This window comes from Fonsecaea nubica (genome assembly GCF_001646965.1).
Source record: "Fonsecaea nubica strain CBS 269.64 chromosome Unknown Scaff31, whole genome shotgun sequence".
NCBI lineage: Eukaryota > Fungi > Ascomycota > Eurotiomycetes > Chaetothyriales > Herpotrichiellaceae > Fonsecaea > Fonsecaea nubica.
The window spans coordinates 7881-30739 of NW_019173704.1; the positions used below are offsets into that span (position 1 = coordinate 7881).

Sequence of the window (22859 nt, forward strand, 5' to 3'; positions counted from 1 at the left end):
ATCGCGATATTCTTAGGATTAGTAGAAATAGAGTTAGCGAGTTCGATATAACGTTTACTTTAAGTTTTTATAGGTTTCGTAGAACGATAAGGTTTAACTATATAGAAGGGCTATATAGTTAGCTATAGGAATAGAGGAAAGAGAGAAACGAGAGATAATAGAGGGTAGGCGCGGCCTACCTTAAGTACGTTAAGGATAACGAATAGGATAGAGAGGGGATAGTATTAGAGACGGCCTTTATATAATCTAGAGTGTAGGGCGCCTAGAGGTAGGTCTACTAAGTGCGGTAGCCTAATAAAAGGAATAAGGCTAGGTTACGTATAGTACGTAACTACCTAAAGAGGAAAGAGACGATATATCGATATATTAGTATAGACTATATTAACCTATCGATATACTACTTCTAGTTACCTATTCAGGATATATCTTATAAGTATATAGCTACGCTTATTACCCTTTTATAGTTACACTCTCTCGTAGCTAACTTATAATATCTACTTCACTATACTATTCTGAAGTCACTCGACTACTTATACCTTACGTACTCTTGGCCTAGCTTATGCAATAAAGGAACTATAACTGAGGAAGTCTAACCTAGTTAGACTATATAGGAAGTAGCTCTGACACTAGGGTAATATAGTGAAATTCTTTACTCTTATAACTAGACGCGAAAGTAATAGGGGATGACTAAGAGTTTTTATTAGTAGACGTATCACCTATAGATAGATAACCTAACCCCTTATACTAAGACCTATTTTATATATAGATGGGTTACCTAGCTAGACTAGAATAGAGTTAGGGTGTTTCACTCGCTTATCTATTTCACTCGATTATCATGTACGTTATAATAAAATAAAAATATCTAGCGGAAGCCGTTAACCTTAAGGGGTAGAGGAAGGATAGAGGAGAGGGCGGAATACATAGTATAACCTTTACTATTTCGTTCCCTTACCTCATCTATCTATTCCTTCAGCCATCCAGCTAGCAGCGGGTTTACACAATCTTTAGCTATCCTCACCAGAAGAAAAGCGCAATTCAGAATCAGTCATGTATTGTAATGGGGGAGAAAGGCAAGCCGGAACGTGATTGGTGGAATTAGCCTGTACAATGTATAGGTAGGCACTCTTGATCATTAGTTAGTGGGGATACGGGCATTAGGTCTGAGTTTTCCTTTTCTTTTTCCTTAAGAAGAATATATACACACCGTAAGATACGGTAGAGAGTAATCAAGTTATCTATCTAGTTATGGAACCTATCTGATTAGGACCTTCTATATTGTTGTTATTGTTATTGAGCGAGAGTCGTTACCCCTACCACTATGCCCACCGCCGTACGAGTTGATACCTCTGGCTAAGAGCCTCGCCCTAGTTCAGTATGCTACGACAACACGCCGATACACAAGAGAGAAATAGTCTCCGTCCAACATTGCGTTGTCGTGTTCATTCGACTGGCACAATTGAAGCTGGAGTGGCCGCATCGACTTTCCCCGCGGACGCGTCCGTGGCTTTGTGACTTAATGGAGGAACATGGTGAATTCTACTAGGTCCTGGGGACCGTCTGACTATATACCTTCGAGTAATTTACAGGGCCATACCGGCGCTAGTCCGAAGGCCTTCGGCCGAAGACTAGCGTGACGGTCATTATATGTCCTTGGCATCCCTACTAGTCACAGCTTCTAACCGCCGTGTCATGTGATCATCAGGCGCGGGCTAATGCGCCTACCAAGGAATCGCAGATTCCCCTTTCCCTTCATTTAACATGGACTTTTTGAAGTCCATCTTAGACACTTTTTTAACGACTAAAATGTTCGAGCAAAATGCTCTCAAGCCTAAATCTATTGGGTGATAAAAGGCGGCTCTCTGACGAACTATCCTCGAACTAAGGCGGTGAATAGACTCTGGCACTATCGATTGCAAGGGAGCAGGATAGACGGGACGATAATCAACACGCGAGAACCTAATCCAGATGTTTAGACCATCAGCGTGAACGCCGTGTGCCAGTCCTTCCCGTGTAGACGCGCTTCAAGAGCTCTCTGGATGGGCGGAAACAAGAGAGGCCGTCGACGCTAGGCGATATATCGAAGGTAGTATGTTCTGCGGAGGAGTTGTTAGTACTACGAAAGAGTACCTAAAGATCAGGAACGATCACCCTGATACCTCGACGTCGAGGCCGACGATATGTAGCGGTACTTCAATTGACCGGGGAAATAGTGTAACTACATAGGAGGAAACTCGATTTAGATCTCAGACGTCGAAGACAATGTACAATCTGACAAACATATCTCCCTTTCCTTACCTCCTTCTTTGCGCTGGCGTATGCTGGATCCTCAAGTCCATGCCATACGTGTGGTAATTCTGGTCCTTCAGCAGTAGACTAGCGTAAGTATTTACTGCGTTCATGTTGAGAGGCTTCGGCGGCGGCACATCTGGTGCATTGACGAGCTCCAGACAAGGTCCATCTGCCACTATAGACGAATCATAAAGGCCGGGGTATTTCACAAAGAAACCAGGATCCAGTTTCAGCACCCATCGGCCAAAATTTATCAGTTGCTGGCAATAGGCGCTCGTTGCTGCTTTTGTCCGTTTCAGCGGTCCTTCGCTCCACAAATCGTGCGCCAGTCCATGGCCTGCTGAATCGGATGGATCGAGGGTGGCTCGTAGCGCAGTCTGAACGAGTCCGGTCACGCTTTTATATGACCGGTCAGCAGACCCATCTCGAACGGGAAATTCTTTCTGCAGCACAAATGACTTGTGCATGTTTCGGAAGACTTGGTCGACATCATATCCGTCCGACAGTATTAAAGTGTTGCGTATACTTGGAAATGGAATCCAGTCAATGGCAGAGAGGTATGGGAGCGCAATCTGGACAGGCGTGGGCGTGTTCGTGGCGGGAATATCGGCCGCAGCTTCGGCTGTGCGTGTGACTTGCCACCACAGCACCCATCGGATTGTTGTGTAGGAATCTGTGATCTCAAGCCAGTTCTTCATGTTGGGGCAGCATTCCTCAAAAAATCCGTCTATCATGGCGTCGATCAGTTGCGGGGCCCTGTTTTATTCATCCTCGTCAGTACCACTGGCTCAGGAGGGAAACTTGGGCCAGGACAGCAAAATTGAGAGACATATACCGCGTATGCTGGCGTGCAATTCCCCCTCTTCTGAGTATGTTGATTATGCAATCCAAGTGTGCTGAAAACACAGAAGTGGGAGCTGAGATTCCTGTGTCTTTCCCACTCATCATTGTCATCGGGGTAATTGGCCTGAAGTTGTTATCGAAGCAGGTGGTATCGTAAGCACTCCAGGTCTCATCGCTGACTGTAGCCGTACCTATCATCTCTGCATCTAATGTGTTTAGAGTATCCGATGTGTTCGGGAAAGGAATATTCGCTATTTCTTCCGAGAAATCAAATGACGATGACTCCAACGCTTCTGGAACCCCGTCGCGCTGACATTGTATCGTTGTACAGTTTGACTGTGTCGTCTGGTGTCTGAGCGAGGGGGAAACAGACTGTGGTAGGGCGTCGTTGTTTTGGGCAGTAGCTCTTGTCTGGTCGCAGCAAACAGACTCGGAGTCTGCTCTATTTTCGTGTGGTGCTGTGGTCAAGCACACTCCCTCGGACGTTTCGGACTGTTCGCGATCTGAAAAGTCGTCTTTGTCCTCGATAATACCCTCCGGATTTCCAGTCGAAGGTTGAAGCGTGTTCTGATCTTGCTTCGCGCCTGTGCCCAGTATCAGCTCTCAACATTGACCATTACACTACCTTCTGATGAAACCAACCCTTACGAAGGAGATGCGGTGCCAACGATTCAGCCGACGAATTCGCCGTCGTAGCAATGCTGAGAAGTTTGCTTCGCGCTTTCTGCAGTGCTCTCCGGAGTTCGGCCACTTCTTTCATCAAGTCCTGTACGTGCAAGTTTGCATTGTCCCGTTGATAGGATGCAACTTGTTTCTCCAGCTCTTGAATATATGCGGCTTTCCGCTCTCTGGTCGTTCTTTGTGCAAGACGATTTCTGATTCGCCTGGGACGTCTTAGTGTCCATTCCAGCCCTTCAACGAGCATGTCCACAGATACCTCTGGTCTTTCACCCCTGTTGAGGCCATTTCTGTACCTCGATGCCCGGTGAGCAGCGCTGACATTTTACGCTTGACGCGTCGATTGAGTTGGGTTACAGAACACGGACCAATACCAGTGCCCTGATCTAAAATAATGATGGTAGTGTTTATAGGTTCTTTATACCGAGGCGAGAGGGAGGAATATGGAGTATGCTCAGTTGTGAAGTTTCCCGAGGTGCCCTCCGTTTGGCAGATTTGTGCCCACGGGGTTGACCTCGGCTAGGGTCCGACACATGCACGTCTGGTCGCTTCTCGCCTTATCCCCACAACCAACTCTGATATTTAACGTCCACTTCTTTCACTCATGGCAGCACAGTATATTTACAAGGGCCTATCTACTTTTCGTGGGCCCAGACTCGTTGTTACATGGTCACGAGCCAGCTTTACTCCTATAACCAAACGGTGAACTTGTGCAACGAGCGCCACCATAAAGAAACAATCTGTTGATCGCAGAAAAATCATCTCGACGATGCTTTTTGTAAGACCGATGTCTTGTCTTGTACCTAACGGGGATCGTCGTGATCAGTGGTAAAGACGGAACCAAAATTAGAATGCATCATGATCATATCGCCATTCTCTTCTGGGTTGTATCCAATTCGTCGACACAGAGCCCGCGATTGAGATGTTGAGATCCTCATGGCAATGAATCGAATCCTTTTACATTTCGACGGATTCCTGCTTGATCCTTTCGTAGCTGATTTCATACAAGGCATTACTTCCGTCGTGTTCATATTTGCTTCTTTTTGCCATTTTGTCAAGGGGTATATCCTAACCATGGGATGACGATCCGACAATAACTGCAGAGTTGCTTCGCAGACGACTTGAATCAGCTTTACGAGGACAAAGACTGGTCTTGAACACTTACACGGCGTACGCATTGAACCCAATTTTTTTCACGACTTCGTTTACCACACTCTGGAAATTAGGCACTAAGCATCAGGAAAAGATGTGTCTGCAACTAACCAGCGGTTTTGTCCTCTTACCTCGACCCCAAAACTTCCCACACCCTTTCCTTCGCTCATGGCTTCATCATCCTGGAAACCGACAAGAACGATCTCTTTACCTCACTGATTGGCAAAAGATACAGCAAGAGCATTGCCTAAGCCACGAGCTCCTCCCGTGACGAATACAATGTCCTGAACCGCAAGGCTACCCGTTTTTGAGGGCAAAAGAACCCCTAAAATCGGTACCACATGCGTATACAATACATTGCAAAAGATATACACGGATCATATTTAAGAACTTGCCCAAAGCAAGACAAGCTCGAATTGATAGGAAATGTGTACTGCCTGGGTCTGGACGAGAGATCCGGGAAGTTTTTCTGGTGGGTTGTGGCCCAAGTACACGTACTGGGCCGGCGTGTCACTGAGCGATGACACACCACCACTGCTGACACAGCTAGGGTACACTTGCAGTCCCCAAGGCCGGGGTACGCGGGGACCCCATATATTGCATATGTTTAATACATGGGATGGGTTGCCTTCGCTTGTCTGACTCCGAGCTACAACTTCAAATTTCTCTGCCTGATATCCGAATCGCGGTCATTCTCCCCTACAATGGCGATCAACAAATATCAATTCCTCTGTCTCGGGTATGTCACCTTTGGGTCGATTTTTTATGGGTACGACTCCGGTGAGTTTAAGTGTCCATCGCATCTCCAAGTCGTGTATGGTAACTGATCATCTACTGTAGGAATTACCACGTCGATCCTGGGCTACTCGCGCTTCCTCAAGTATTTTGACCTGGACGCAACCAAAATCGGGGCTTTTAGCTCCGCGTACTACGCCGGCTCATTCCTCGGATGCGTCTTGAACTGGTATCTCGCTGACAAGATTGGACGCCTGCGAACAATCCAGCTTTCCTGTGTCATCGCAATCCTTGGAAGTTCCTTACAAACCGGTGCAAAAAGCTTCGCCGTGTTCTGCGCCGGCCGTGCCATCGGTGGCATCGCCTGTGGCATTGTTTTTTCCATCTGCCCCGTCTATGCGAGCGAGATTAGTCCTCCTGAGATCAGAGGCTTCATCGGTGGATTATACGGGTATGTTGGAGTCCTTACTGGCTCATATATTCGGGTTGAAAAGCTAATCCGCACGTAGGTTCAACGTCAACGCAGCATATATGTTAACGGAATGGATGTAAGTCACGGAATGGCACGACTTTTACAAGGCTAATCATGGGTAGTGGCCTGGGATTTTATTTCATCAATTCCGATGTGTCATGGAGATTACTGCTGGGTCTACAGATTGTACCGGCCATAATGATGATTGTTGGTTCTTTCTGGATGCCATTTTCTCCGCGATGGCTTGCTCTCAAAGGCCGATACGACGAAGCATTGGCCGTTCTGAAGCGGATGCATGGTGGCTTGCACGACGAGAGTTTCTACCTACGGGAATATCACCAGATCAAGGCTCAGATTGAGCTAGAAAAGTCCCAAAAGGCTGGAGTGAGGACGATTCTAACACGAAAATCGTACCGCAAAAGGATTATCATGGTGATAGGGATTGCTCTCTTCTCACAGTGAGTCTTGCTCTTCTTCTTTCTGCGATTGCTACATTTGGAACAGCCGAGAAGATTGCCTTGGAAGCCGACTGACCTCATCAGACTGACCGGAGTCATCCCAATTCAAAATTACCAAGTGATTGTCTACCAGACCATGGGCTTTTCAACTGTGCTGTCCTTGGTCTTGACTGGTGTGTATGGCACTATTGCTACTACCTCGGCAGGTCTAGCTATGTGCTTCTGTGACAGAATCGGAAGAAGGAAACTTATCGTAAGAACCTCTTTGCACTGTTATGAGCCGTCCTGAGCATTGGCTAACGGTGGAACCAGTACGTGGCGTATGGGTTCATGATACCTGCATCTCTCGTACTTGTTATCCTATGGGCACGGTACGAAGCCTCTGGGAACACAAATTTCGGTCTAGGCGTCGGTGTGGCCGTCTCCATATATCTCTTTTCGTGCGGCTACTCTGGCCCCATCAACACATTTGTACCGACGGTACGTATCCAGCGCTCTTCGATATTCTTCTCTCGAGTATTGTCGGGTTCCACCCGGACCTTTATGAGTTGTGCTGACCGGTGTTACCCCTCCAACAGTACACCCCTGAGATCCTGCCTACAAGCATCCGCTCCTTTGGCGTCGCATCTTTCTATGGCACCTTCAACGCCATTGTCATTATGCTCGTCCAAGTGACCCCCTTGGCGCTGCAGTCTATAAGCTGGAAATACTTCTTAATCTTCTTCATAGCGGACTGCATTGGCATTGTTCTATTCTACTACCTCTGCCCGGAAACGAGGTTGAAGACGCTTGAGGAAATCGAAGCTCTGTTCGGTGAAACAGTTGCTGAAACCCTGGAAGAAGCGGGAAAGCATTCGGAAGGCGCCGAAATGTCTGTCTACGTCGAGAACATCGAGCAAGTCGTCGACCAGAAGCACGAGGGAGGAGACTTTGAGAAAAACCCGGCCTAAGGCTGTGACTTCAAGGGGCCTGGAGGGCTTGGGAGAGGGATACCACTCAAGATGTACGATTATACGCTTGGCTCTAGGGACAGCAGAGTTTCTAGGTAGTGGCAAGATAAGACATTGCCCGTCTACGATTTATACATGCCAACGCAGTCGGCAGCGATTCCCCCGAACTATACGTGTACCACACTCACCTCGGATAGACTGTGCACCGTAAATGCTCGGCATCAACGCACACGTGAAAAGAAGGCCAAGTTCTTAACTAATCGGTGGCATCTGTGCAGAAGGATTCAAAGGTATCTCGTGCGGATACCCAAAGAGTGGTACTGTGCGATCAATACCCTGCAATGCTCCCTCGCTAGTACCTCGCGACCTCGTCTAGGCTCTGTATAGGCTTCCAGATTGCGGGGTGTTGTTTCAGAGTCAGGAAATCCCGAGTCATGGGCACTCCAGGGAATGGCATCTTTACCAAGAGCAGTGCGAGTCAGTATTCTGTGACGACACCTAGGTATTGACGGGGCACTTGGTGTGTATGCTTTTGCTGACATCGATCGCGGCTTTCATGACTAGGAGAGAGCTGCGTCCAAGCCTCCAAGGTGACTTTAAGGCTTTCAAACTTCTCCTTGCAGAAGGCCCGAGAGGTGCAGCTAATTAGTCGCTAGGGAATGAATAGAGGCTTCTATTCTAGGACGGTCAAAGTTCTTGCCAGACGACCAACTTATCTCTCCAGCTGCTTCAGACCCATTCATATACATACCCCCATCACCCCTTGACCTTGTTAATTGTGGAACAACAGAGCAAATCATTTCTATGGATGCTACGACCCTCTCAGCGATAACGATGAAACAACCCCAGATGTGTCGCCTGGACAAGTACCCATCGAAGTCCAGGGGTGCGGAGTGTGTGGCTCCGATCTACGCAAATGGCTGACTACCAGCCGCCTGACACATCCCTTGGTGATACTCTTAAGGTGTACATTTCGTCCTCGCCGGTATAAATTTGATAGCCGAGGGAATCTGTTCTGCTGCAGAGTTGCCCTTCTGAATCGACCCCCTTCCGTTACTCACAAGGATGGCAGATGTCTTACAACCAGTTGGCGCCCTGCCAGAAGATATCAAGACGGAATTGGAGCTCGAGACGAAGAAGGAATTAAACGGCATCGTCCCCGGCGCCGTCCCTATCCTTGACAAGTACAGCCGAGAAAGTGCTAAACGGTTCCGAAAGGATGGGTTGAACCAGTTTATCCCGTACTCAACATCACAGTACCAAACGTACTTTAGAGACATCTGGATAGATGAAGATGCCATGGACCCAGGAGCCAACTCACTTACAGACGGATCACGTTGTGAGATTTTGGTCGTGGGTGCCGGCTACGGCGGGTTGCTGGCGGCTGCGAGACTGATCCAAGCCGGCATTAATGTGAACGATATCCGTCTAATTGATGCTGCCGGCGGTTATGGTGGGACGTGGTATTACAACCGCTACCCTGGGCTGATGTGTGACGTGGAAAGTTACATCTATATCCCCCTTCTGGAAGAGCTGGGGTACATGCCCAAGCACAAATACTCTTACGGGCCCGAATTGAGACAGCATGCGGAAAACATCGCCGACCACTTCAATCTCAGGGACAAAACCCTCTTCCAGGTCAAAGCCGTTGACATCACCTGGGACAGCTCGAACAATGACTGGGTCACTAGACTGGAGTCCACACGCCGAGGACATGAAGGTAACAAGATCTCCGTGTCATCTCGGTTCGTGATCCTCGCTGGTGGAACGTTGAACTGGCCGAAAATCCCCAAACTTCGCGGACTGGGCAGCTTCAAGGGACACAGCTTCCACACGTCCCGCTGGGACTGGGCCTACACGGGAGGCTGCGAAGAGCAACCAGCGATGGCCAACTTGGCCGACAAGGCTGTTGGGATCATCGGCACCGGCGCCACTGCCATCCAACTGGTCCCCGAACTCGCAAAGTGGGCGAAACACCTCTATGTGTTTCAACGGACGCCCTCGGCGGTGGATGTCAGAGGTCAACGCGAGACCGATGCGGACTGGTGGACGCGCGAGATTCACGGCAGGCCTGGGTGGCAGAAGCAGCGACGGACGAACTTCAGCACCTTCACCGCCAACACTATCCCCCGGCCGAAGATCGACATGGTCGACGACGAGTGGACGAAGTTCCCGTCCTACAGTGGGTTGGTAGGGGGTCCAAATGCGCCTCTGTCGCCCGACGACGCCCCGTCGTACCTGGCCACGCTTAACGAGCTCGATCTAGCCAGGCAGGAGAAGATCCGCGCCCGGGTCGACGACATCGTCGAGGACAGGGCGACCGCGGAGAAATTGAAAGCTTGGTACCCCGGCTGGTGCAAGCGGCCGTGTTTCCACGACGAGTATCTGCAGAGTTTTAATGCTCCCAACGTAACACTCGTCCATACCGACGGCCGAGGGGTGGACGGCCTCACGGAGAACAGCATCGTGTTTGACGGACGCGAATATCCCGTGGACATCCTCGTCTTCAGTACGGGTTATGAAGTTCCCCTGGGTAACAGCCCCGGAGCACGTTTGCATCTGCAAGTGATCGGCCCGGGCGGCCAATTACTCGACGATAAATGGGACAAGGGCATCGCAACTCTGCACGGAGTCCAATCCAACGGCTTCCCCAACCTGTTCTGGCTGGGCCTCACGCAGACCGGGGCCACCCCGAACCAGACCGCCATGGTCGACGAGTTGGCGCAGCATATTGCCTTCATCATTACCGAGGTCGCCAAAGGCGTGGAAAAGGAAGACGGGAACGGCCCGAGGCCTGGCAACCGGTTCGCCTTCACCATCGAGCCCACCGTCGAAGCAGAGGATGCCTGGACCGCACAGATTGTCGCCGGAGCGCCGGCTTTCATAGCCATGTCCAAATGCCCCCCCAGCTACTTCAACGCCGAGGGCGACCTCTACAAGCTGGCGGCTTCTGGGCCGGAAGCCCTGGAGAAATTGGCACGAGGAAGCATGTGGGCGAAAGGATACGAGGATTGGTTGCGGGTCATCGGAGACTGGAGGGCTGGTGACATCCGAAAGGATCTGAGGGTAGAGCTGCTCTAATAGTGGTTGACACGGGCAGCAAAGAAAACTGGGTAGCATTGAGCCGTCAGCTACTGTCCTGTATAGATGAGACTTAGAGTCCAAAGAAGGTCGATTCCAGCTATTCAACTTGAAGCCACAGACGTAAAATCCGCCCTGTGACCGTTGTTGATTCGGGCCACAATCATCGACACTTGATCCCATCATAACCACCTCCTCAACCATCGACGAAATCGTGGATTCGCACTCTAGACTTTCCTGGAGTGGTTGTACTGTAACCTTTTCATAGTATGTCAAGTGGTCGGGCGTTCACTTCAATCCTAACAAGAGCACCAGGTCCGGACTCGTTTCAATGTTCAACCACGTCGTGCGTCTCGTCTCCGCCACGACCAATCTCACAATAACATCTCGAGAAAGTTGAATGACTGCTCTCGACTCAGAGTGTCCTCCCTGGACGCAGGGTGAACGACAGCGTCGGCCCCGACTTCTTGACATCTGGCACTCTGTCAGTTTACTTCGCGTATACAAGAGTCCTTTTCTGAAAACTCACTGAAATGATCCAGAAGCTCAAAGTTCTTCGCCATCTCTTCCGGACGCTCGGGCTTCATATCGAAGAGATAGACTAGCCTCGCTATCGTGAGGTATATCTCCTAATACGCTATCTTGATGCCGGGACACTTACGAGGCCCCATCGAGAACGCCTAATACTATAGGGAAAAAACGGCCTAGGGATATTAGGTTAGGGCTAGAAATTTCCCCGAAATAACCGTATAGGAGGGAACCCCCCCGTTAGTTATAGCTTACTTACTACGATTAAAAGCGTCCTCTAGAGGATAGGATCTATTCTTAGTATTAGTTATCATAAATTATAAATTAAAAGCTAGTTTATTAACTTAAATATATCACAAATAGAGCGAGAAGCCGTACGAGAGGAGCACGCTACTTAGAGGGGGGAAGCACCCTCCTACGCGGCCTTGAGGAAAAGGGGTTGAATAGCTCGGAACTAACCTAAGCTAGACAGGCCTAAACTACTTTAGGCTCTATACTTACCGGAGGAGAAAAGTATGCTTCTCGTACCCGAGAAGTAACGTACATGATAAGCGAGTGAAACAGATAAGCGAGTGAAACACCTCAACCGGACCACCTAGACATTTCATGGCTGTACAGTACTATAATACATTCTATTGTTTACAACTACTTAGAATCCTCTTCTTTAGATGAAGAGATAACTACTTAATATATTCTAGAGTTATATCCGACGTTGTAGTAGACACTACACCGCCGCGCACGCGTTTTAGACCTCGTCCGTTAACCACTATCACCCGACGTTTCCTACTTAATTACCACCGTAATGCGACTCTAGGACTCTAGAAGCTGTCCTTGATGTAGAGTTATACTCCCTCCTTCGCGGAGTTATTTCTTTTTAGCCCGCCGACGTCGACTTAGTAGTGCATTCTCCTGTCGAAGGGTATTAACCTTAGACTTTAAAAGTGCGAGATAGTGTATGATTCCCGTCGCCCCCTTTATAAACTAGTCGATCGCCTCTAGAATCGGTGTCGGAGAGCTTCCTTAATGATGAGAGACTCGATTCTTAATAAAGGTAGACTGTAAGCCGGCTTTAGTAGGGTTATTAGGGGTTTTTAAGATCTATACCTAGGTCTCGGCTTAAGCCTCTATATCGGGTGTTAGTGTCCGTAACTTCACATTAAGACGTGTAATTATACTTTCCGGGTCGAAGGGTAGTAGTCCGGCCCCTCTAAACCCTACCTAGATATTAGCGATTGTCATTACTTACTAGAATACGGCTAGAAAGGCGGGAAAGAAGTCCTCCTTACTAATATAGGTCGTACCGGCGCGGACTCTCTTCTTAATTTGACCACTATACGCGCGTTTTAACGGGCTAAAATAACCTATATCTAGAGGCTAAAGGATGTGAGATAAATAAGTCGGTATATAAAGCGTGATAATGTCGTTATCCTTGTAGTAGAGCTTAAAATCCGTGAAGTAGTAACTTTTATAGCTATTAAGGACGAGGAGACGATACTAACCTATTTTCCGGGGCTTAGTATACTAATCGAAGTACTAAATCCATTCTAGACCTCTCTTATTCGTAGTCTAGCTATTTAAAGACGTAGCGATAACCTAATCCCTTAGGAGGGTACTGTTTTAGTACTAAGTCGAGAGATGAAATTTACCTAAAACGATGATATACGGCGGGACTATCTAGCCCTACGCATTAATACCCTAAATCACTATCACCTATTCCCGATTACCTAGCTAGACTAGCTTCGTATATAAACGCCTTTTAGTATTCGTGACGACGGTCTCTATAGTGATAATGCCCATTATAAACCCGGTCTTGTCAAAGTTGTAGATATCTGCGTCCGCTACGCTATACTTAGCGATTGTATTCTTTACAAGCGAAAACTACGCGCGAATCGCGTCGGGATCTTCATACTGGGCTCTCCTATAGTCATACCGACGAAGAAAACGCGTCCGGAGCTCTAGTTGTCGTTTAATAAAGTTTGACGCCTACCGCTTCCCGATAGGCGGCGCATTTCGCTCCGCTAGTAGTCGGTTAGCTATTTCTTCTACACTAGCGAGTCGGGGAGGGTAGGATCGCGCATCGAGGTCGAGTATATATTAGATAATAGTCCTCTCTTCTAGGGAAGTTAGGTTTCGTAAGTTAGGTATGCTATCGCCTCGAGACTAAGTGCCCTTAAGTCGACGAGATAAGGTAACGTAACTGTAATTATAGATCTTTGCCGCGGCCCGTGCACTAAGCGATTGGTCTCGTTCGATAGCTTAAAGAGCAAGCTTTATTTGACGTTCGTTACTAACTATTGACATGATGCGTTATGGAGAAAAACATGTTCAAAGTTGGAGGGTGCGAAAATCTAGTAGGGTGTTTCACTCGCTTGTCTATTTCACTCGCTTATCATGTACGTTATCCTTTTCTCATACTTAGAGTCTTGTCACTACTATACGTAAAGGGATACTTATTACTACGGAATCGATCTATCGCTAAGTACTGCCTATCTCTAATAAGGCATTCCTGATAAAATATCTCTAGAACTAGAAGCGTCCCCTAGGGGATAGACCTCTTTTAAAGCGAGTCTAATCTCTTAGACTACGAGATAATAGTCCGGAAGATTTAGCTAAAGCGTCCTCTAGAGGATAGAATAATTAGGCTTTATAAATTAACCTTAGTCCTCCTTCTTATCTTATTACCTTCTCTCTCTCTTTCCTCCCTTCCCCCCCCCCCCCCCCTTAACTACTTATTACTCTTATATTAGTTAAGTGAATTATTATACTATAAATAAACTAATAGGTAAATTACTACGCTAGCTATACTTAGCTACTTTAGTATTTAGTGTAGATAATACTTAGTAGTATACTCTCTAACGCCTCGAGATAGGGTATTTTTAGACTTTAATATCTTAATAACGCGACTAGCTATAGAGATAAGGAGACCTACGTTAGATAGAGGAAGAGAAATACTATATAAATAGCTATAATAAAATAAAAATACCTAACGGAGATAGTTAACTTTAAGGGGTAGAAGAAGGATAGAGAAGGGTAGACTGGAGATACTCTACCTACATCAGGTCATGCTGTCCGGCTGGGGAATGCCTATAGGTGAGGGAGTTCTCTGAAAATGAGTGTCCGGAGTCGACTAATTCGGGAATCAGGGGAGTGTTTCAACCTCGAAGAACTAAGTGACGAGTGCCACAAGCTAGGCCGACATTCGTTTTTTGTGACAAGCATGCCCCTACACTTGTCGGAGGGGTGGGAAGTCCACCTAACGTGCTCGCAATTTTGTGAAGGCCAAAGCACTTCAAGCTCAGCAGCACAGGAAACACCCGGGTTTTAGTTTCCCAGGCGGAGAAGATGAAGCAGTAACATTGGATTAAACAAGACAAGCATAAATCTCATGGCTTCCGTAGTGTATCGACCAACCTGACATAGTGGGAGACACACACATGTCGTTGTCTGAGTTGCCCGACAGTCTTTTGCTGCTGGCAACATGTTTAAACACAAAATGCATGAAGCAGGTCGAACTTGGAGTGGGCTAAGTAGCGAAGTAAATCGGAAACGTTGTGGCAAGGGATGACAGGATTAGCTATTTCCTTCGGCTTGACAAATCAATTAAGCTTAATACCATCTCTGTGCGTGAGTTCAGTAGAGCCTGCTGTGTCCGATAGTTGAGTAGTAGATCTGTAGAGGGTAGAAACCTCTTGATTTTCCTTCATTTCATGGTTTGGGGATGCTGTGACGGCTAAATGTTTAGAGTTTGTTGAACAGGAGGGAGTGTAGCTCTCAGAAGGTGAATATTCCCTACGCCGTTTTCGCCCTCGACATTGTTCAGACGTGTCAGCCTCCCAGCTACCACCTCTGTCGTGGCTGCACTCGTCAAACTCATCATCTCGATGCTGTTCCGTAGCATCTTGCCTCGGCCGCTTGGTTGGACTCTGGCTACGGCCGCGCAGCGTGAAGCTTTCGTCTCGGCACTTCCAGCTTTCTACCTTCCGGGTTTCCTCCGTTTGATCTGAAGCCCGATAGGTTATCCAACGGTCGTATCCCGACTTGAGGAATTTGTCGAGGAAGTTTAGGATCGTCCATGCGAACCTGCCAAATAAGTATTCCGCTTTGATACCGTACAGTGGCTGAGTTTGTCGATCGTGGTAGAGTTCAACAAGCTCTTGTCGTTGTCTTACCGCTCGCATCATATAAGTGACCCAAACTCTTTTCCCATCCTCACGCTTTCTTGGCAGTATTGTGAAGTTCCTTGCATCAAAGAGCTTGTGAACATCGGCTTTCAAGAGAATAGAGTTGGTTGTTTCATCCTCTTCTAGAGTAAACAGTCCACTAACCCTATACCACTCTGATTCTCCATCAGGAATGATATGAGCCAACTCGGTGCCATGAACGTGTTGTGTAACTCTGCAAGACTGGTCACGAATTGCTGCGTCTGCGCGCTTGGAAATGGCGATGTGTGCGGTTGATGGGGAGACAGGTTCGATAAGAGGTTCTTTCCAAGATTCAGGAAGCTCTGCGGGAGGCCTCCAATGCCTGAAGGATGGATATACAGGATACATAGGGTCTCCTACTTCTAGTTAGCTTTTGGAGCGCTTTTGGGAGTGAAACAGGCTAACCAGGGACGTGGAAAAAGTAGCCATCCTCACGGAACTCAAGTTGTTCCTGCGCCAAGTCAACCCTCTCCTGGCCTGCCGAATCCAGCGATAAAAAGCCATCATATCTGTTACATGCTACTAGTCCACATGCTGTGCGAGCAACTTGATGGTCCAGAGTATCAGCATCATCGTATGCCGGAAGAGTTAACAAAGTTTGTGCCGGTTTAGGATAGCCAGGATGGAGGAAGACAATGACTTTGGGCAATGTAGAGTCGGCACTCCATGGATGAGAATGTGGTTGTCGAGGCATGATATGATAAATGTCTGATGTTGAATGTCCCAGATGGGGGCATGATGTTCGGCAACTGCCGACAACGCGTCAATCACCGCGTCGCGCGCGTCATCGGATTCAATATATTCCCCGCGCCAAGGGAAATCAGAAATAAGGTTATCGAAGTATGGCTTTGAATCTACCGAGGCACTGAACTTTGTTCAGTGCTTGATTCTAGTATCGTGCTTAAAATCTTCATCACCGCCAGCTTGTTCCGCATCTTCCCAAGTACATATCATCTCCCCTTGATCTAGCGTAGGCATGGCGTCAAGCTCTCCCAGTTCTGGGCCCCCTAAGAAGCAGTTAAAGTGGTCGAGTACTCTCGCGCGCAGCGGCAGGCTCAAGGATGTCTCCCTTGTCTTACAGAACTATGATAAAGGTGAGTGAGCCCCGATTCGTACCTGCACATATTACGTTACTGAGCTGTTTCGAAGCCTCTTGTCCTCCAATACACAAAAGATACCGCGTACGGTTCCATGGAGATCGAGAACGTCGGAAACGAAATCCAACACATCGTCTGAGTCGTTTAAATTCTGCATCAGTGGCTTTGGCCACACCCAACATAGATAACACGACGCCTCACACAGCAGGCTGTGAGCGAGATGTAGGAGCTGCACCTATCTTTCCGTCTGAAGGAATACTTGACACGGCAGCAGTTTGCACGGACCAAACTGAACCCTTCCATTCAGATATGGTATCCTCAGAACAGGCGACTCCGGTCTAGGGGCAACATCTCTGGTCTTCAGACATCGATTGTAATTCGACATCTCCAGGTGTCCTGCATCCTATACCTGGCTTAGATGAGCTCGAGGTCTTTGCAGGGCTTATCTGGAGGGATGCTGCCTCTGGCAGGAGAACGGACCTCGTTTCGGAACCTCTGAACAATGGGCCTCTGCATAACGCCAAATTTGGCCGGTCGATCATTGACCACACTTTAGATACCGATGATGGAGACCCAGAGGACCCCATTCACATATTGTTCAACAAAACGATACCGCCCATTCAGCTGAGGCCTTGTCGGGACCTCAGTCCGTATCCCCATGGCGCGGACTTTGGGATCGAGAAGGACTCCTGCAATTTACAATTCTGTATGTTCTTATCATCTTATCGTCTTATATGAGTCACAGACTCCATGCGGGATTCAAGGGGCTGACTCTCATCTTCCTCGATACAGTTATTGAGAAATGCGTGCCGAAGTTCACACCCTTGTGGAACATGATTGATAATCCCTTCGTTTCGGTGGCAGTACCTGCTTCGTTCGACTCACCTCTACTACGCCACACACTTCACGCTACGTCGACGAGCCAGTTGGCATTATCTTCATCTCGTCGAGAAGCAGATTTATTCAAGGCTCTCTGGCACAAGCAAAATGCAATGAGCTTTTCCGAGAGAGTATAGCAAGCGGTCTTTCTGACCCCACGACTTTGATATCATGTATCTTGCTCCAAACCATCGAGGTGAGTGTGATATCACGTCCAATCGGGAACATTTCTTGGCTAACTGATCTTAGGTGCTTGACTCTGGCGTACAAAACTGGCGCCATTGGCTGCAAGGGGCAGTCCTCATCATCGAGCATAGAAACAAACTAGCGCAGGATGTCAGAAATAGCAACGCCTGGTCAACATTCTCCAAAATCGTAGTCGCAATGGAGATTATGGCAGCCGTGACCTCGGAATACCCTATCTCTCTGTCCAAGAAATACTGGGATACCTTTTTGCATTCGCCATATGGAAACCAGGAACCGCATATTTCAGAAACGATGCATATCCAGGCACGCTGTATGGAGGACGATTTCTTCGAAAAGCTCGTGGGATGTCCGACTGTCGTACTCTTTGTCCTGGCCAAAATCTCAGCATGTTTCAACTCTGGCCGAAATGCTGATCTAATTGAACAAGTGTCCACGGATCTTGCTCGACACATGTACTACTTGGAAGATCTTCTCGTTCGATGGTCGCCGTCCAGCAACACTCGAAGCCCTACACTTCATGTCACTGAACCACGCTGTCGATGACTTCAGCAGCTGCTATGAGATCTTCGTCTTTGCAGTGTCTGCCAACAATTTGGATGGTCACCGGCTGTGTTTTCCAGCGGTCGGCATCGTCTGCAGCAACTATCATCAGCATACTCATCTCAATGGTCCCTGTAGTAAGACTTACATATCTCCCAATTGGGCCGATCAAACGGATTTGTTTCTCGTGGGCAGTAATCCTCTGGCTTTGTGTCCTTGGTTGGGTCGATTCTAAAATCTTTTAAGGGCAACACGAGCGCAGGATAGTCGACGAGGTTCCAAAACATTGTGTATCCCCACCAAGGCGTAAAGTCATGAGGAAGGCAAGCCATTGGCGCAGTTGGGCATATGATGCAGTCAATCGGCTCCCCCAAAGGGGTTTCTCGCGCCGTGCAATCCCAAGCCTTGACCAATGCAGATTTGTAGGCCAGCTGCTCCCTGTGCAGTTGGAAAACTTCTGCTACTGAGTGCTCCCGGACATCGAAAGTTTTCAGGACATTTGCAAATTGCGGGATTGGTGGCTCTCCAGACTGACTGAGAACATCGAAGATCTCTTCTACGCCTATCTGGAAGAAAAGCCCCAGTGTAGTTTTTGCAGCTTCCCAGGAGTCTATTGGAGGTTGGAATTCAACGACTTCGTGACCGGCGGCGCGGAGCTTTCGTGCCGTCTCATTCAAGGCGCGTGAAATCGGGGAATGTGGCTCGACAACCTGGTCCGTCATGAAAATCCCGACTTTGAGCTTCGACTTCTGTGCTCCCTCATGCCAGTACCCTGGGATACAGGTCGGTTCGTTGGGCACTGTCGGGTGGGTCAAGACCAGTTTCGTCGCCAGTTTCAAGTCACTCATACTCTGTGCACATGGACCACAGGTCGATTTGATAGAGATCATGCCCATTCTTGTTGATGCCATGCCCATACCTGGACATCGTTCCGCGGTTGGACGCATTCCGTATAGGCCGTTGAAGGCCGCAGGGAGTCTGATACTCCCCCCAACATCGGTGGATATGGGTGCACATGGAGCTCCATGCATGGCGACGAGGACGCCATCTCCTCCAGAAGAGCCACCCGCCCCAAATTCAATGTTGAAAGGGCTCAGAGTGCGGCCGAACAACGGACCCACTGTCTCGACGGCCATACCAGTTTGAGGCATGGTAGTCCTGGCAAAAACGATGGCACCAGCGTCTTTCATCACCCGAACCAATGTGGCATCCTCCTGTTGAGGAGGCCTGTCGTACCACGCCACAATGCCAGCGGTCATTCGCTTGTCTTTGACTTCATAGGTATCTTTGATTGCGATCGGGATGCCATGCAGCACACCGACAGGAGCTTTGTGCTGAGCGAACTCAGCATCGATGGCTTTTGCACGTGCAATGGCCTCTTCTAGGAAAAAGTCTGTAAGGCAGTTGAGAAGCTGATGAGCGATTGCTGCGCGTGCACAGAACGCTTCCGTAACTTCAACGGCAGGGGTGTAGCCGCTGAGGAGTCTTGGAATCAGTTCCGACACAGTGAGATCGGTCAACTGCAGTTGCCTGTCGGACAAGATACCACACGTGTAAGCAACCCTCTGTAGGTTTGCTGTAGGTTTATATGCGGTCTCCCAAACCCAGCGGGTAGTTTCCATTTTTGAGGAATTTGCTCCAACACCGCGCGCTGGGCGCGCTTGGCGATTGTTTCCCATGATTTCTGCTCACTCATTGTACATAGCTGCAAAGATTGGATATGGAAGTCCCCATGAAGCTGTGCGGAATGACCCAGGTATCTTATGGTCAGTATCCGAGGTGCTTGGTGCCTTTACACTCACTACCGAACGTGTTGGTCAAACCCCTTTCGGGTGCCGTCATTGTCGTTGAGGCCAAATGTCGGGGTCTAATGCGCTCCGAGGACCTTGGACCCACCCAAGGCTGTATGAGACGCTGCTATCTGCTGTTCCCTGACCCCGAATGCCGTAAGGGATAAAGGTATCAACAACTATGCCCTGGGAATCTAAGTGCCGAGTGCACATGCCCGTTAGGAAGCCGAAGCTATCTTTCAAATCAGTTAGTTACCGAGCCGAGCATGTCTAAATGTCGTAATTTGTGCTTATCACCGCCTCAGTTCTGGGATATCATTCCCACTACGAACGATTGATAACTTTCCTAAAATGGAAGTTCGGGGCTTCGTACCGAGAAACCCATCCTTTCAGCCAATGATTTTGGGTCAAGTGCCGAGTATGTGGGTCGTACAGTATCTATCTCGAGACTCCGCAATCCTCGGCTCTACTATGTATGTACTTATCAGTGACCACTCCGTACCGCGCCACGCTACGCAAGTGCTGGATAATGTGGAAACTAGATGTCTAGGCTCGGTAGCTAGGTAAGCGGAAGCTGGAGACCCCAGATGCTAAGGGTTTTTTGCAACTGCGGAATGATACCTCGTACATGCGCCACAACACACCAGGTCCTAGATACCATTCAAAGTGCTTCGCAGTTGGGTTATCTCTCGATCCTCACAGGGATGATTCGAGAAGTTTTTAAAGAGCGTCTGCTTTCTCTCTGCTGGCGGCTTTTCCCTTTATCCTCCCCCATCTCTCGATCCCAACTTCCAAATTACACATCCAAAGCATCCCATGCAACATGGCAGAGTCCGTCGCCAGTGGGCAGGCAGTAACAAAACTGTCGTGGTTTCGCCTTAACAAGTGAGCTTCCTCTCCTTCTGCTTGTCACTTACTTCGACGATAACATCTTTATCACCAGTCCATCAGTCCAGATTATCTTGTCGGCGGCATGCATAGCTCTCAATCCGGGCATTTACCTGGCCCTAGCAGTAAGTCTTTCAGCTTCGCTGCGGTGTCTGCAGTGTGTGAGATCTATTTGCTGATGGATATGCGACAGCTTCTAGGAGCTGGTGGTGGTCAACCCTCGTCGGCAACGATGGCCAACATTGCCAACGCCACTGCATATGGCGTGTTTGCCCTGTCGGCTCCTATCACAGGCTCAATCCTCAACAAGGTCGGCCCCCGGATTTTCCTGGTTGTCGCGTGCACAGGCTATCCCATCTTCAGTGGCTCACTCTGGTATTATTTGGAGCACGGACATCTGTGGTTCCCAGTAGTCGCGGCCGTCTACCAAGGTCTTGCAGGCACCAGCCTCTGGACCAGTGCCGTCTACATGTGTAACGGGTACGCGGAAGAGCACTCCAAGGCATTTTGGCGGTCGGTTCAATGGATTTTCAACATGCTCGGCGCTGCCATTGGTGCATCGGTTGGTCTCGGTATCACCTGGGATTCAATCGTCCTCGGCGTACCCAAGTCGGTCTACATCACATTCGTGATCCTTCAATGCTGTTCGCTTTTCTTCGCATTACTCGTTCAGTCGCCGCAGAACCTCCGACGAACTGACTGAACAGCCATTGCGAGTTTTGGCCATGTCCGCTTCAGGGACTCGATCCGAGTCATGGGTAAGCTTCTCTGTGAATGGAGGACGCTCCTCCTGCTCCCGGTTATGTTCTCGCCCGAGTTCTTTTTCCCTTTCCAGGCCAACATCAATGCATATGCCTTCAATCTCAGGACGCGCAACCTCAACACCCTCTTGAATACTCTCTTCCAATTCCCCGTCACGGCAATTCACACATGGATCATTGATAGATGTGCCAAATCCCGGAGGAGACGACTGTTCGTCGGCGTTACCGTTAACTGTGTGTGGGTCACGGGGGCCTATATCGCGCAATCCATCTGGCTGAACTCCTGGGACTTCAACTGGAAAATCCCGGGACCGGAGATTGATTGCACCGATAAGGCGTACCGAGGTGCTGTGGTGGTTTACCTCTTCTATGCGGCGCAGTATGGCATGTTTCAAAGTCTTGTGCTGTATGTTCTCGGCAGTTTCACCAATGATCCCGTCAAGACTGCGGCTTATGGTGGTATGTATACTGGAGGTAAGTTCAGCCCATACAACTCGTCCAACTATCAGTTTCTGACTATCTATATAGTCCTCAGTGCAGGTGCTGCGGTGTCGTTCGGCATTAACGCCAGTCTGCTTCCTTTCGAGAATGTCAATGGTGAATTCTTTGCCATTTCAACTCTATGCCGGCCTATCTTGTACTTTGTCGTTTGGAAAACGGCCACAGAAACCAGCTATGGCACGGAGGAGGATGTTATCGTGCCCGTCCATATTCGACAGGAGATGGGCATTGGGGACGATGTCGTCGTGCATGATCGTTCCGAGAAGCTCAGCAACAGCTTGAAAGAGACGGCCGTCTAATGCTTAGGCATCGAGATAGGGTGTTGTGCTCCAAAATATTCGGGAAGGATAAGTTTCTCTGCACATGGGCAGGACTGGCGGTTATAGCTGATCAGCCAGATCTCCCCAGTCTTGATAACCTCTGTTTCAACGCCAAACTCGCATCCCCTCGGTGTTTATTTGAAGTTATTCCGTGACACATTGCTCCACATTTACGATAGCTAGCCAGCCAAGTCGCGCACCTAAAGAACTACAGGGTCTCTACCCCGCTATATACTACGGGGACTTAGTCTAGCCGAAGGTAAGGCACCCCTCTGGAGGCCATTGTCCCTCAAGTGGCATACACTAAAGATATTTAGTTTAGCCGCGATTTACAAGACTTAAAGCTCTCAAGTCTCAGAGCACCCGCGTGCCCTCTCGTACTTCGCCCACGTAGCCTCACCGTTCCTAATTCCAGATAAATTATCCCAGTGATACATCCCCAACAGCACTTCTATGTCGTCGCGGTGGAAGCTAAACACTGCTTGCTT

At 48.8% G+C, this 22859-nt stretch overlaps 5 protein-coding genes across 5 annotated transcripts; 3 read left to right on the forward strand and 2 right to left on the reverse strand.

The window, feature by feature from the left end:
- Positions 1-2291: 2291 nt before the first annotated feature.
- AYO20_05339 (hypothetical protein) lies at positions 2292-4098 on the reverse strand (the record flags this gene model as incomplete). Its single annotated transcript, XM_022643633.1, has 4 exons — positions 2292-3045; positions 3563-3716; positions 3781-4016; positions 4070-4098. 4 exons carry the CDS (start codon positions 4096-4098, stop codon positions 2292-2294), a joined length of 1173 nt encoding a protein of 390 aa, XP_022500300.1.
- A 1568-nt stretch (positions 4099-5666) lies between these two features.
- Positions 5667-7577, forward strand: AYO20_05340 (hypothetical protein; the record flags this gene model as incomplete). Its single annotated transcript, XM_022643634.1, has 7 exons — positions 5667-5742; positions 5803-6148; positions 6207-6245; positions 6292-6627; positions 6712-6880; positions 6940-7107; positions 7206-7577. The coding sequence occupies 7 exons, from the start codon at positions 5667-5669 to the stop codon at positions 7575-7577; spliced, it is 1506 nt and encodes a 501-aa protein (XP_022500301.1).
- A 1065-nt stretch (positions 7578-8642) lies between these two features.
- AYO20_05341 (hypothetical protein) lies at positions 8643-10658 on the forward strand (the record flags this gene model as incomplete). The annotated part of the gene is made up of 1 exon (XM_022643635.1): positions 8643-10658. The coding sequence occupies one exon, from the start codon at positions 8643-8645 to the stop codon at positions 10656-10658; it is 2016 nt and encodes a 671-aa protein (XP_022500302.1).
- A 7433-nt stretch (positions 10659-18091) lies between these two features.
- Positions 18092-19733, reverse strand: AYO20_05342 (NAD(P) transhydrogenase, mitochondrial; the record flags this gene model as incomplete). The annotated part of the gene is made up of 2 exons (XM_022643636.1): positions 18092-18204; positions 18260-19733. 2 exons carry the CDS (start codon positions 19731-19733, stop codon positions 18092-18094), a joined length of 1587 nt encoding a protein of 528 aa, XP_022500303.1.
- Positions 19734-20724: 991 nt separating this feature from the next.
- On the forward strand, positions 20725-22350 carry AYO20_05343 (hypothetical protein; the record flags this gene model as incomplete). The annotated part of the gene is made up of 5 exons (XM_022643637.1): positions 20725-20786; positions 20845-20914; positions 20983-21433; positions 21497-22024; positions 22079-22350. 5 exons carry the CDS (start codon positions 20725-20727, stop codon positions 22348-22350), a joined length of 1383 nt encoding a protein of 460 aa, XP_022500304.1.
- Positions 22351-22859: the final 509 nt, after the last annotated feature.